Below are 12,643 nucleotides of genomic sequence, written 5' to 3'. Positions count from 1 at the left end.
CGGGTTCAAATTCTAGACTTGATATAGCTGGTCATTCAGTGGGAGGAGATATTTACGTCGACTATGAGACACATGTGGTGACTTGGCCAACATCAAAATGTTGTGGCGGCTTAATATTTGTACGGTGCTCATAACGATAAGGTGTGCGTGGGTGCTTTGATTGTGTGTGTATTGTATTGTGTTAAACTAAAAAAGAAAACTGATCTGGCCCGTTGAGTTGACGGCCGAAGGACTGAGCTCGGGTTCGGTCCCAGTGTGGGGTGGGAAGCTCGGCTTAGCCGCACCGGCTCCGGCCCAAACCGACCGGTCATTCCAAACCCTCGCATCCAAGCCGCCTCCACCCCTCCGCGGATCTCCCATCCATGGCCGCCGCCGCCCCGGCCCGCAGGCTGCTCCTGCGCCTGCGCCTCCCACTCCCCCTCTGCAACCCGCCGCCGGCCCCCGTCCCGCTCCTCCCCCACCTGCTGACGCCGCACCTCCACCCGCAGCCACCGCCGCCGGCGCCTCCGCTCCCGGACCCGAAGCTCCGTGACCTCCTCTTCGCCTTCCACCCTGCAGTGCACACATACCCGTCCCTCGTCGACGTCCCGAGAGGAGGACCGGGCGGCCGCGACGCGCGGGAGGACGGAGGGGAGGCCAAGGAGCCGGAGGTGTGGGCGGACAGCGTCAAGAAGAAGCGCAAGCGCAAGATGAACAAGCACAAGCTCCGCAAGCTCCGGAAGCGCCTCCGCCGCCAGACCTGAGCTCATGGATCCCGGTGAACACCGACGCCGCGCCCCTTGGCTTGTTAGCTTCTGCATTTTGAATTTCATTATTCGATTCGATGATCCAAAAAGTGGGAGAGGGGGAGTGATGTGAAGTGAGATCCATATGATCTCTGTTTGTGGCACACTTCACATGTTTAGATGATCTTGACACGGCTCCGCTTCTGCGAGATAACAGATTGATGCGTATCCGGTGTACTCTTTATTAATAGATGGAGATGCTGTGCCATTCCCTGTATTGAGGTCTTTAGTCTAGATGGCTGCATTTTTCATACATACTTGATGACTGCTCTGGTAGTATGTGTGTGTGACCTTGTTTTTAATATTGTTATGTGGTGCTAGAGGAGATATGCAGATACATAGATGCTGTCATTGATAGTTCCAGGCTGAAACCAGATCAAATGTCTTCCTCCCTAGTCAAAAGATGCACTTCTACTCATGGACCTTTCCGGCTATGCGAAATAGTCTTTGCGCCCCAGGGAAGTGCAACACGTGTAGAAGTCGCTGTATGTTACAGTAAATAGCAACACAAAGTGGTGCACACACGCACGCACGGACAAACTATTCACACTTTCTTCATGTATACCTTGTCCAATTGCCCACTTTGATCAATACTATTACCCACTGAACCATGGAAAACAAATGGAGTCATACTCTGCCCTATCGGTGGGCTAGAGTTTCCATATCTATAGCCAGCGGTGTCAGCCAGGATTTTAACAGCACAATGTTTGCACCAGTGGGGTTTCTGATCTCATGCCAATCACTTGGATCAAGGTCATGCCATTTTGACAGTACAAAATTGCTTGTACCCATGGGTTACTTGCGTATCAAACTTCTGATATGTCAACCATAAACCTTATTTGTAGATATACATAGGCACCGAAATATTTAGTGTCCATTGTAGAATCATGCGTTCCCAGTAGGCCCCAAGGGATTTAGTTGCCTGCATACCATAATGTCGTATGAGTAGTTTGATCTGAGCATGTAGGACCTGTACTGTTTCGCAAACTAATGGATACTTTTCTTTTACTTGAGTAGGTTTGAGGATTGTGATTGCAAGGAGGTTCTCCGGTGCCGCTGCCACACCGGTTTCAAGCTGATGGTTTCTTCCAGTTATTTTGGTTTGGTTATAGGAGTAGCAGTTCTGGTACCAACAAAGCAATTGCTGCGGCTGGGCACGTACCTGCAAACACTGTAATGACAAGGAGCCAGGAACGGGCTGTTTCATGTCTGGATTTCTGGCAAATAAAGCTTCAAATGCCGGTCTAACTAATTTTTACTGTTCTTTCCCCAGATCGATGCTATAACCTCAGTATACTCGTGCCAGAAGAACTTTGTCTTAAATAGTTCATGAGTTGCCCTGAATTTGTGTATGCCACATTCCCAATTTTGCTTCATTGGCTGGTTCACGAATAGTTACCAGCGGTCAACCCCTTTTGCAAACCATACCTGGCTTTCAAATTTGGCATTTCAGATAGCATGGCCTGAAGTTTATTTGTCTCTCATTTGCATGGTGACAGTGGAATGTTAAGATGTGACTTATATTTCTGGGGTGGTTTCCATGAAAGTGCATACTCCATGCCAACAGCACATGGCAGGATCGTGTGAACTTAAACAACAAGATGTTCTAATATGCTCGCGCATTCTGGTTTTTGTAATGGCATTGCAACTCCTTCCTTAAAGATCACAAGATGTTAATACCCACATGAGAATTCAGCTGTGATTTCCTTGCTGGTTTGTGGATGAGCTCTCAGCTCAGTGGTCAGAATGCGGTGCCGCCTCCTAGCCGGCACGGGTTCAAACCTCGGTTCTAACACGGGTCTCACATTTCATTCTTAACTAAAAAAAAAATCAGGTTACAGGTCTAGTTTATTTGGTTCCTCAAAAAAAAAAAAAATTGCCGAATTTTGCTCAGCAGGTGACATTGCTCAATGGTTTTGACAATATTTGAGCACATTACAAATCAATATCACATCACAAATCATTGTCCATGAAAGATTACAAAGAAATGAAGGATTCAAGGAGCTGCTCCGGGTGAGAATGACATTTACATCGACCCCAAACTCGCCAAAACAGAGCATCTAAATTGATAAGCTGGTTTTGCTGTTTATTCACCTAAGGTCCAATAAATAGAGTTACATCATTGCGTGTCGAACGCATCTATTAGTTGCTGAATAACACCATCTATCACCAGATGGGCCCAAAGTCACTGCTCATATTTCTTGGCTGAAGTATTGTAGATGCCTCTCTAAGACGAGGCATTATGGACGCTGGCGTAGGAATGCGTCGAATATTCGACAGAGCAGTTCGATAAATCCTCAGAAGTATCGAATTGGACCATCCAGGCTGCCAGAGGCAAACTGCAGATATCAAAATAACCACACGGTAAGACAAAACCTACTGAGAACGAATACCTCCGAAACAAGGTTCCAGCAAATTGAGGCATGAACTGCATTACCTGCTGTACAATGGGATTTGTTGATGTCGTGAATTCCTCCGTCATCCCTTCCCAAACTATCTTTCCCTCATGGAGAAACAACAACCTGAACATGAAAAAACATGGTCCTCAGCCTAACAATTAACAAACAGAAAGTTCCAAAGCAGAGGAACCAAACAATTCCTGCCAGTACCTATCGACAGCTCTTCTTATTGTGCTATGCTGATGAGTGACAACCGCATACGATGCTATCTTTCCCGGCTTACCCATAGCATCTTTTCCTGTCACGTGCATGGAACGTATAAGGTCTTCAACGACAGTGGATGCTATAGGGTCAAGCCCAGCTGTAGGTTCATCGTATAAAAGAGCCTGCCAGAAGGAAGAAAATTGACTATAAGTTCACAAAGACAATTAGAAAGCAAGCTAAGCTGTCCGATCTCCTGGTATTTCAGAAATGCTTCCGGTGATTCGGTAATAATAACAAGTGAAATGATGAGATTAGCTTACAACTGATAAGGGCATACCTCTGGCTCTATTGTTTCTTTTGTGTCGTCATTTATTATTGAACGAGCAAGGGCTACACGCTTTTTCATGCCTCCGGATAATTCAGATGGCATTCGCTCCTCGACACCCTGCACACATTACATGATAATCTGCATTACAATCAAGTACTAGCAGGAAACTAATGCTCTTCTGGTCCTATCAAAGCTAATAACAATAATCTAGAATACTTCAACTATGTTTTCTCTGAAATAGACAGAAAACAGAGATATCACATACAAATATTAAGCAACATTCCATGGAAATATGTTTCCAACTGCAATGGCTGTCACTCGAGTAAAAGGTTAAGTTAAGTAAGATAAAAGCTTAACTTACTTTTAAGCCTACTGCAGCCAATGTTTCCGTCACTAGTTCACCTATTCGCTCCTCAGACAACTTGGAGTTTTCATATCTAAAAGCAAAGACCAGAGGAAATAGAAATCAGATCAATCTTGAAAACTAAGTACGCAGATCAATCTTGAAAACTAAGTACGCTCAAGGAAACTGGAAAGGAAGTTCCTTACAAAAGAAATCCAACGTTTTCACGAACATTGAGAGAATCAAACAATGCTGCACTTTGAAATACCTGCATAAGGAATTTCACACAAATTTTTCATGAAAATATAGATGAGAAGATAATCATGCCGTTCCATTCCACAAATGCATGGATACAATTAGGAAGTATACCAAGCCAATCCGGAGACCTGATATATCCTCATCACTAACTAAGCCCTGTCTTTTCTTTCCGCAGATGAACACCTCGCCCTGCTCATATGTTGCAAAACAGCCATGAATAATGAATGACAATCAGTATCACATCAAAAGTGTACCTCCCCAAAACCATACTGGTAAGAGAGATAAATTGAGAAAATGGGACAACCTTATCAGGGGCTAGAAGGCCTGCCATAACCTTCAAAATAGTTGATTTGCCAGTTCCCGAAGGACCGATTATTCCAACAGCTTCACCATGTCTAATCTACATAATAATGTAAGTATCATTTTGGATCATAAGTGAAATTGCAGAGTAAATGCTAACGCAGCCCAAGAAGTCTTATAATAAAACTTAAACCCATACTAATTAAGATGCACGTGACTGCTTTGTGGATAGTACGAGCAACGTAAGAGAACTAGTGACTAGACCGCCCAAGGTAACAGAAATGCAACATGACTCACAGTTCTATATGTATCCACAACATTCTTCTACCACTTACAATATGAAGCCTGCATTGCATCATAAGATGGATTTCAAAAACATTTAAGGGCATCTCAAATGTGTAATTTGCCATCCAACATAGTACCGTAGGGCTCCGGCACCCTGGCCCGCTCAAATCCCCCTCCCTCCACTTTTCTTCCACTCCGCCCCTGCTCCCCCCTGCTTTGCATCTGCACCCCCCTCGTCCGCCGCCCACGCATCCTCGGACGTCCTCAGCGCCCACCCATGCGCCTGCCCGCCTTGGACTACGCCACCGTCCACCCAGGATCCTTCGACAGCCAGGTACCCTCCGCCACCTTGCCGACGCAATCCATGGCGAACACCACGCTTAGCAGGTGTTCGGTCAAACGCCCTTGAGCTTTTTTTTTTCTTGAACTTTTTGTTGTTTCATAGAGTAATTTGATGGAGGGGTACTCCATGATCGAGGGTGAATTGTTGTGCGATGCCTGGTTGGTCGTATGTGCGGACTTTGTAGGCATGAGGCAAAGGGGTTAGACCTCTTGGCAGCAGGTGCATGCTTCGTTTCATGAGGAAAAGAACTTTGAGCCCTGTGACATGCACGTCATCCATGAACGCAATGTGAAGTCGCTATCGCATCGATGGTACACCATCTGCAACTTCGTCATGAAGTTTTGCGGTGTGGTTCACCGAGTGGAGACAATGTGGCCACTGGGCTCGTCAACCATCGAGATCGTAAGTTTTGCTTCTTGTTGCTCTTCATGTTGGTTAATTCATTCATTTACTGAATGTTGCTCTATATGTTATATAGTGCTGCCATGTACTACAGGACCGAGGGCAGGCCATTCACACACATACATTGTTGGATGAAGCTCAAGGGGCAGTATGTGTGGGACGACCTATGTCGATTCTAACTCGAGTATCATTGAATTCAAAAATCTTGTTAAACATCCAATTATCTCAACAACAACAACAACAAAGCCTTTAGTCCCAAATAAGTTGGGGTAGGCTAGAGGTGAAACCCATGAGATATCACGACCAACTCATGGCTCTTGCACATGGATAGCAAAGCTTCCACGCACCCCTGTCCATAGCTAGTTCTTTGGTGATACTCCAATCCTTCAGATCTCTCTTAACGGACTCCTCCCATGTCAAATACGGTCTACCCCGACCTCTCTTGACATTCTCCACACGCTTTAGCCGTCCGCTATGCACTGGAGCTTCTGGAAGCCTGCGCTGAATATGCCCAAACCATCTCAGACGATGTTGGACAAGCTTCTCTTCAATTGGTGCTACCCCAACTCTATCTCGTATATCATCATTCCGGACTCTATCCTTTCGTGTGTGGCCACACATCCATCTCAACATACGCATCTCCGCCACACCTAACTGTTGAACAGGCCGCCTTTTAGTTGGCCAACACTCGGCGCCATACAACATTGCGGGTCGAACCGCCGTCCTGTAGAACTTGCCTTTTAGCTTTTGTGGCACTCTGTTGTCACAGAGAATGCCAGAAGCTTGGCGCCACTTCATCCATCCGGTTTTGATTCGATGGTTTACATCTTCATCAATACCCCCATCCTCCTGCAGCATTGACCCCAAATATCGAAAGGTGTCCTTCTGAGGCACCACCTGCCCATCAAGGCTAACCTCCTCCTCACACTTAGTAGTACTGAAACCGCACATCATGTACTCGGTTTTAGTTCTACTAAGCCTAAATCCTTTCGATTCTAAGGTTTGTCTCCATAACTCTAACTTCCTATTTACCCCCGTCCAACTATCGTCAACTAGCACCACATCATCCGCAAAGAGCATACACCATGGGTTATCTCCTTGTATATCCCTTGTGACCTCATCCATCACCAAGGCAAAAAGATAAGGGCTCAAAGCTGACCCCTGATGCAGTCCTATCTTAATCGGGAAGTCATCAGTGTCGACATCACTTGTTCGAACACTTGTCACAACATTATCGTACATGTCCTTGATGAGGGTAATGTACTTTGCTGGGACTTTGTGTTTCTCCAAGGCCCACCACATGACATTCCATGGTATCCTATCATAGGCCTTCTCCAAGTCAATGAACACCATATGCAAGTCCTTTTGCTCCCTGTATCTCTCCATAAGTTGTCGTACCAAGAAAATGGCTTCCATCGTCGACCTCCCAGGCATGAAACCAAACTAATTTTTTATCATGCTTGTCATTCTTCTTAAGCGGTGCTCAATGACTCTCTCCCATAGCTTCATTGTATGGCTCATCAGCTTGATTCCACGGTAATTAGTACAACTCTGAGCATCCCCCTTGTTCTTGAAGATTGGTACTAATATACTCCGTCTCCATTCTTCTGGCATCTTGTTTGCCCGAAAAATGAGGTTGAAAAGCTTGGTTAGCCATACTATCGCTATGTCCCCGAGGCCTTTCCACACCTCAATGAGGATACAATCATGGCCCGTCGCCTTGCCTCCTTTCATTCTTTTTAAAGCCTCCTTGATCTCAGACTCCTGGATTCGCCGCACAAAACGTATGCTAGTCTCATCAAAGGAGTCGTCTAGTTCAATGGTAGATCTCTCATTCTCCCCATTGAACAGCTTGCCGAAGTACTCCCGCCATCTATGCTTAATCTCCTCGTCCTTCACCAAGAGTTGGTTTGCTTCATCCTTGATGCATTTGACTTGGCCAATATCCCTCGTCTTCCTCTCTCGGATCTTGGCCATCTTATAGATGTCCCTTTCGCCTTCCTTCGTGCCTAAATGTTGGTAGAGGTCCTCATACGCCCGACCCCTTGCTTCACTGACAGCTCGCTTTGCAGCCTTCTTCGCCATCTTGTACTTCTCTATGTTGTCTGCACTCCTATCCAGGTATAGGCGTTTGAAACAATCTTTCTTCTCTTTAATCACCTTATAGGTGTCCTTCTCATCATCGTTCCACCACCAGGTAAACATCCAATTATATCAGATGTAATATTTCCATTTGAACTATTGTCGTATTAGGGATATTCGCATGTTATCCATGGATGAATTATGCTATTTTCTATAATTATTTTGAGTGTTGCGGATTTTATTAGAAAAGAAAAACAAGGGCGGCATTTAGGGGACAAGATTGGGTGGCCGGGTCCCGCATCAGTGTCCGCAAACTGGTCCGGACCAGTCCGTGGACAAATACAATGTCCGTTTTAGGGGAAGGCGTTGGAGATGCCTAAGCACCCTATAATGAATAGTTGGTTCGAAATAATGCCCAATGGGCACTGAACCAAAACAATTAGTAAGCAGTCGAAAAACGTACAGGCTCCTACAAGGACTCACCTTGAAGCTGACGCCTTGCAGTACATGCTTGTCCCCAAAGGACTTGTGCACATCCCTGCATTCTATAAGAACACCGTGCTCATCGCCAATCTGTCTGCTCAAATCCCAGTTCTTAGACAAGTTCGAACCCTGCAGAGCGATGAAAACAAAACGCCATTCATCACTGCAGACTCCAAGGTGGCATGGCAACAATTCAACCAAGCTACATCAGGATCCCAGCGTCCTTGCAGGACCGTACCTCACGCAGGTTCCCTGCATTGCCCAAACCGGGGCTCCTCGTGGCCGACACGACGACGCCAGCGCCCGCGCGGCATGTCCTCGACGACAGCACGCCTAACCTGCCTAAGCAAGAACATGTGCAAGATATTACTACCATTGCTCATCTGGCAAAAACTAATCCAATTCAATGGAAGGCATAACCGCAGGCTATGGCGCACGATTAACTTTTTTTGTGTGAACCTTGACGCGCAATTAACCTAATCACATTACAAATAGCTTCCCCCTTTTCAGGTGTCGGTGCACAGTTAACCTGATCAATTGTCAATACTACATTCAGCGAGGCAAGCAAGGCATCCATCCATCCGAGAGCCAGCGAGCCGACAATCCGCCCCGACGAGCCGGCGAATCGGCAGTCCCCCAAGAACGCAATTCAACCATCCACATCAAAAGAGAAGAAGACTTCCAAGAACTGCAAGACGCAAAGAGGAAGAGGAAAGATCCAGCCATCCAGGCCGTGGAATTACCTGAACGGGAGGGCGGCGCGGAGGCAGGGGGCGTCGGCGGGGCGCGGGAGGAGGCCGCATCCTACGTGGACGCCCGCGCACCGGAGCGCGGCGGCGGGGGCGGCGGACGGCGGCGACGCCATGGTGGCGCTCGGCGGCGGGTGGAGGAGGAAAAGGGAGGTGGGTGGAAAATCCTCCTCCTCTCTGGGGGGTGTGGTGTGACGCGACCAAGGCCCACATCCCGCGTCCGTCAGCATTAAGCGCGATCACAACCGTCCGTTGGCGATCCGACGGCTGGGATTCTCCTCCACGCGCGCCCGAAGGATCCCAAATTACCAAGCTGCCCGGGCCGCGAAATCTGCGATGGCGACGGCGGCGGCGACGCTGCGGTGGCGGGTGATGGCGGCGTCGGCGGCGCTGCGGCTGGCGCTGGTGGCGTACGGGGAGTGGCAGGACGCGCACCTCGAGGTGCGCTACACGGACGTGGACTACCTCGTCTTCTCCGACGCGGCGGCCGCCGTCGCCGCCGGGGGCTCCCCGTTCGCGCGCGCCACCTACCGCTACTCCCCGCTCCTCGCCTTCCTCCTCCTCCCCAACTCGCTCCTCCACCCCGCCTGGGGCAAGCTCCTCTTCTCCGCCGCAGGTAGCCCCGCCCGCGCCCCCGCCCCGCCGCCGCTCGCCCGCACGGTACATACAGTCTCCGTCGAGTTCTCGCGGTGTTGATGCTTCTGCGGTGCAGATTTGCTCGTCGGGGTGTTCATCGACGATATTCTGGAGCTGCGGGGGGTCCCGGCGAGGACCCGGATCTGGTGCGTGGTGGCCTGGCTGTTCAACCCCTTCACCTTCACCATCGGCACCAGAGGGAACTGCGAGCCCGTCGTCTGCGCCGCCATGCTCTGGATCCTCATCTGCTTGATGAAGGGTGTAAGCTCTGAATCCTTTTTTTTATGTGTGTTCAGTGATAGCTGCTATCTTTGTGAACTAGCTCTGAATATTTTGCAGCTATGTTGATCTGCTGACTCTTACATGTCAAAACTAGGAATATTTCTCTTCGAATTGGAATAGGGATATAATTAGTCTGAAAGTTGCAATGATGTGATGAACATTTAGTTTATGCTTAGTCTTCCATTCAGTCTTTTCTTAAGTTTTGTTCACCGATCAATTGTATGTCTGTTGGATGATCAATCTCACTATTTAGCTTATTTTTGTGAAGTAGTGGAATTTAATCTTTTATGTAAGGGGCATTTAACTTATTGGACCCATGGATTTACCAAAACGAATTGGCAGACTGCATTTTACAAAGTTGGGTGTTGCTTGTGCAATGAAATACATGATGGTAACCCCTCCGAAGAAGGAAGGTGTACCCATAATCCAAGAAAATCGTACTAGATTTCTCACTTTTGCAAAACCACATAATACCAAATAATTTGCTTCTTATACATAGTTCTAGTCTCCTCTGTACCTATAATCCAAGAAAGTCATTAGTACTTGGTGCTCAACAGCTAAAGTACCTTTGCTTCAGAATTCAGGTTTTCTTTGGATTAATGTCTTAATGGTGTCATCACAATGTCTTTTGTCCTGTTTCTTCATTTGCTTGACTCGATGCGTTTAGACAGACATTCAGCTTCATAATCTAGTTTGTGAAGTGAACATTGTCAGGCAAATGGTTCACTTGCTTGCAACTTCCCAAATAACTTGCAGATCACTTACTCTGTTGCTTACTTGCATCATAAGTATGGACAGTTTACTAGTATTTGCAGTCACATGTAGTAAGAAGATTAAAAACGTAGAATTATTGTTTATAAGTAATTTGCATGGCTATCTTACAGTTTGATTATCTACTGCAGGTAGAGTACTGCAAGCAGCATTCTGGTATGGGCTGATTGTGCACTTCAGAATATACCCAATTATATATGCAATCCCCTTTGTTATAGTCCTTGGCAAGAATTATGCCGGTCCTGCTGGTAGACCTGTCCTTACACAGTGGATTTCGAAACAACAGTTACAAAGCAATAAAGGTAGGGAAAATGTGGAAGAACCGACATCACTCTTGGCGAATCTATGGAATTTTCTCAGTAGCCTCATAACAAGAGATACTATCCTGTTTGGGTTGTTCTCTGGATCTATGTTCTTTGCTTGGACCGGCATCTTCTTCTATCTCTATGGGTGGGAGTTCCTAAATGAAGCACTACTTTACCATCTCACACGAACTGATCCAAGGCACAACTTCTCGATTTACTTCTATCACATATATCTGCACCATCAGCAAGGGTTCTCAAGCATACAGAGGCTGGCTTCGTTCCTGCCGCAGCTGATCGTGCAGTTGGCGCTCATTGTACGCTTTTCCAGGGATCTTCCGTTCTGCATGTTTCTCCAAACAGTAGCATTTGTCGCCTTCAACAAGGTAGGATAAATCAGATACCTCCTATTTGTGTGAAACTACTACAGTAGTAGTACGCTGAAATACTAACAACTGCTACTCTGTCGACGAGCAGGTGATGACAGCGCAGTACTTTGTGTGGTTCTTCTGCCTGCTGCCCCTCATCCTCCCCTGGACCGGCATGAAGCTGAGGTGGAAGGGCCTGGCCTGCGCGCTGGTGTGGATGGGGTCCCAGCTGCACTGGCTGATGTGGGCCTACCTGCTGGAGTTCAAGGGTCGGAACGTCTTCGTGCAGCTCTGGGCGGCAGGCATCGTGTTCCTGGCCGCCAACACCTTCGTCATGATCATGGTGATTAGGCACCACAGGCACACCCCGCTCTTCTCGGTGCCGGTGGGTCCCGGGACCAAGATCGCCGCCAAGAAGGATTAGCCACGTGGCTACGTAGTTTCCTCTCTCTTTGCCAACTGATGGTTGTACGGTTTTCCGATAAAGAGATGATTGTAACTGTTGCCTTGCCTTAGCATGGATCTTGCCTGGGTTGCAGCATGCTGTAGCTTTGCTTCTAGGATACAAACGGCAAGCGTACAATAGTACAGTAATTCTCTTCAGGTGTTCATCAATAGGAGTTTTCTGTTCACCGGAATTTTGAGATATGACTGGTCAACTGTAATGGGATTTATATGTACTGGAATTTTTGTAATTGCTTCGGCATAGAAAACGTTGTAGTACCTTTCTGTTTTTTTTTTGGCTGGGAATTGATAGTCTTGAATTATTACTACTTGCTTGTATGCTTTTGGTGAATTATGTACTGGTAATTAAATCAGGAATTGGTGTTCCAAACCACGTGACACATGCGGTAAGCAATACAAACGATTAAAAAAAAAAAGGAATTGGTGTTCCAAGATCCAAAGCAATACTGGTTGAAGTGTGGTAACCCTCTCGGTATGAATACGAGTCTGTTTGATAGGACTAGCGTAGAGTAACTATACATAGGTTCTTCTAAGAGACCACAACAAGATGACCGCGTGGCCTAATGGATAAGGCGCTCGCCTCCGGAGCGGGAGATTCTGGGTTCGAGTCCCAGCGTGGTCGGCTTTTTGTAGTTTTTTACATTTTCTGCGCAAATGTTCCAGTTTTTCTTTTTAGGAAACCACGTGTTTATATTGCATGAACAACAAACTCGGTCCAGACGGGACAAAATACCAAAACGCACAACCATCATGTCAGCCTTTTGTATTTACATTTTTGGCGGCAAAATGTTCCAGTTTTTTTTTAGGAAACCACATGTTTGTCGTATGAACAACAAACTCGGTTCAGACGGGGCAATT

The 12,643-nt window shown here is 47.0% G+C and overlaps 3 protein-coding genes and 1 non-coding gene across 5 annotated transcripts; 3 read left to right on the top strand and 1 right to left on the bottom strand.

The window, feature by feature from the left end:
- Positions 1–285: 285 nt before the first annotated feature.
- Positions 286–2,129, top strand: LOC109761114 (uncharacterized). Its single transcript, XM_020319910.4, has 2 exons — positions 286–757; positions 1,803–2,129. Exon 1 carries the CDS (start codon positions 363–365, stop codon positions 741–743), a length of 381 nt encoding a protein of 126 aa, XP_020175499.1. The 5' UTR covers positions 286–362; the 3' UTR covers positions 744–757; positions 1,803–2,129.
- A 546-nt stretch (positions 2,130–2,675) lies between these two features.
- On the bottom strand, positions 2,676–9,167 carry LOC109761117 (protein TRIGALACTOSYLDIACYLGLYCEROL 3, chloroplastic). Of its 2 annotated transcripts, none has more exons than XM_020319912.4 (11): positions 8,956–9,167; positions 8,451–8,550; positions 8,213–8,341; positions 4,622–4,717; positions 4,429–4,506; positions 4,266–4,327; positions 4,078–4,153; positions 3,726–3,833; positions 3,395–3,570; positions 3,223–3,307; positions 2,676–3,124 (listed from the first exon to the last, which is right to left on the bottom strand). In XM_020319912.4, exons 1-11 carry the CDS (start codon positions 9,075–9,077, stop codon positions 3,083–3,085), a joined length of 1,074 nt encoding a protein of 357 aa, XP_020175501.1. In that variant the 5' UTR covers positions 9,078–9,167; the 3' UTR covers positions 2,676–3,082. The 2 variants fall into 2 exon arrangements, with proteins under 2 accessions (XP_020175501.1, XP_073354255.1); XM_073498154.1 differs by having other exon boundaries at positions 8,451–8,554; positions 8,956–9,163.
- A 61-nt stretch (positions 9,168–9,228) lies between these two features.
- Positions 9,229–12,033, top strand: LOC109761116 (GPI mannosyltransferase 1). Its single transcript, XM_020319911.4, has 4 exons — positions 9,229–9,577; positions 9,674–9,856; positions 10,782–11,338; positions 11,430–12,033. Exons 1-4 carry the CDS (start codon positions 9,298–9,300, stop codon positions 11,742–11,744), a joined length of 1,335 nt encoding a protein of 444 aa, XP_020175500.1. The 5' UTR covers positions 9,229–9,297; the 3' UTR covers positions 11,745–12,033.
- A 301-nt stretch (positions 12,034–12,334) lies between these two features.
- Positions 12,335–12,407, top strand: TRNAR-CCG (transfer RNA arginine (anticodon CCG)). Its single transcript has one exon. It is a non-coding gene; the product is annotated as a tRNA-Arg (tRNA).
- Positions 12,408–12,643: the final 236 nt, after the last annotated feature.

Source organism: Aegilops tauschii, chromosome 5, assembly GCF_002575655.3.
Source record: "Aegilops tauschii subsp. strangulata cultivar AL8/78 chromosome 5, Aet v6.0, whole genome shotgun sequence".
Classification (NCBI taxonomy): domain Eukaryota; kingdom Viridiplantae; phylum Streptophyta; class Magnoliopsida; order Poales; family Poaceae; genus Aegilops; species Aegilops tauschii.
This window is presented reverse-complemented; position numbering and strand designations above follow the sequence as displayed.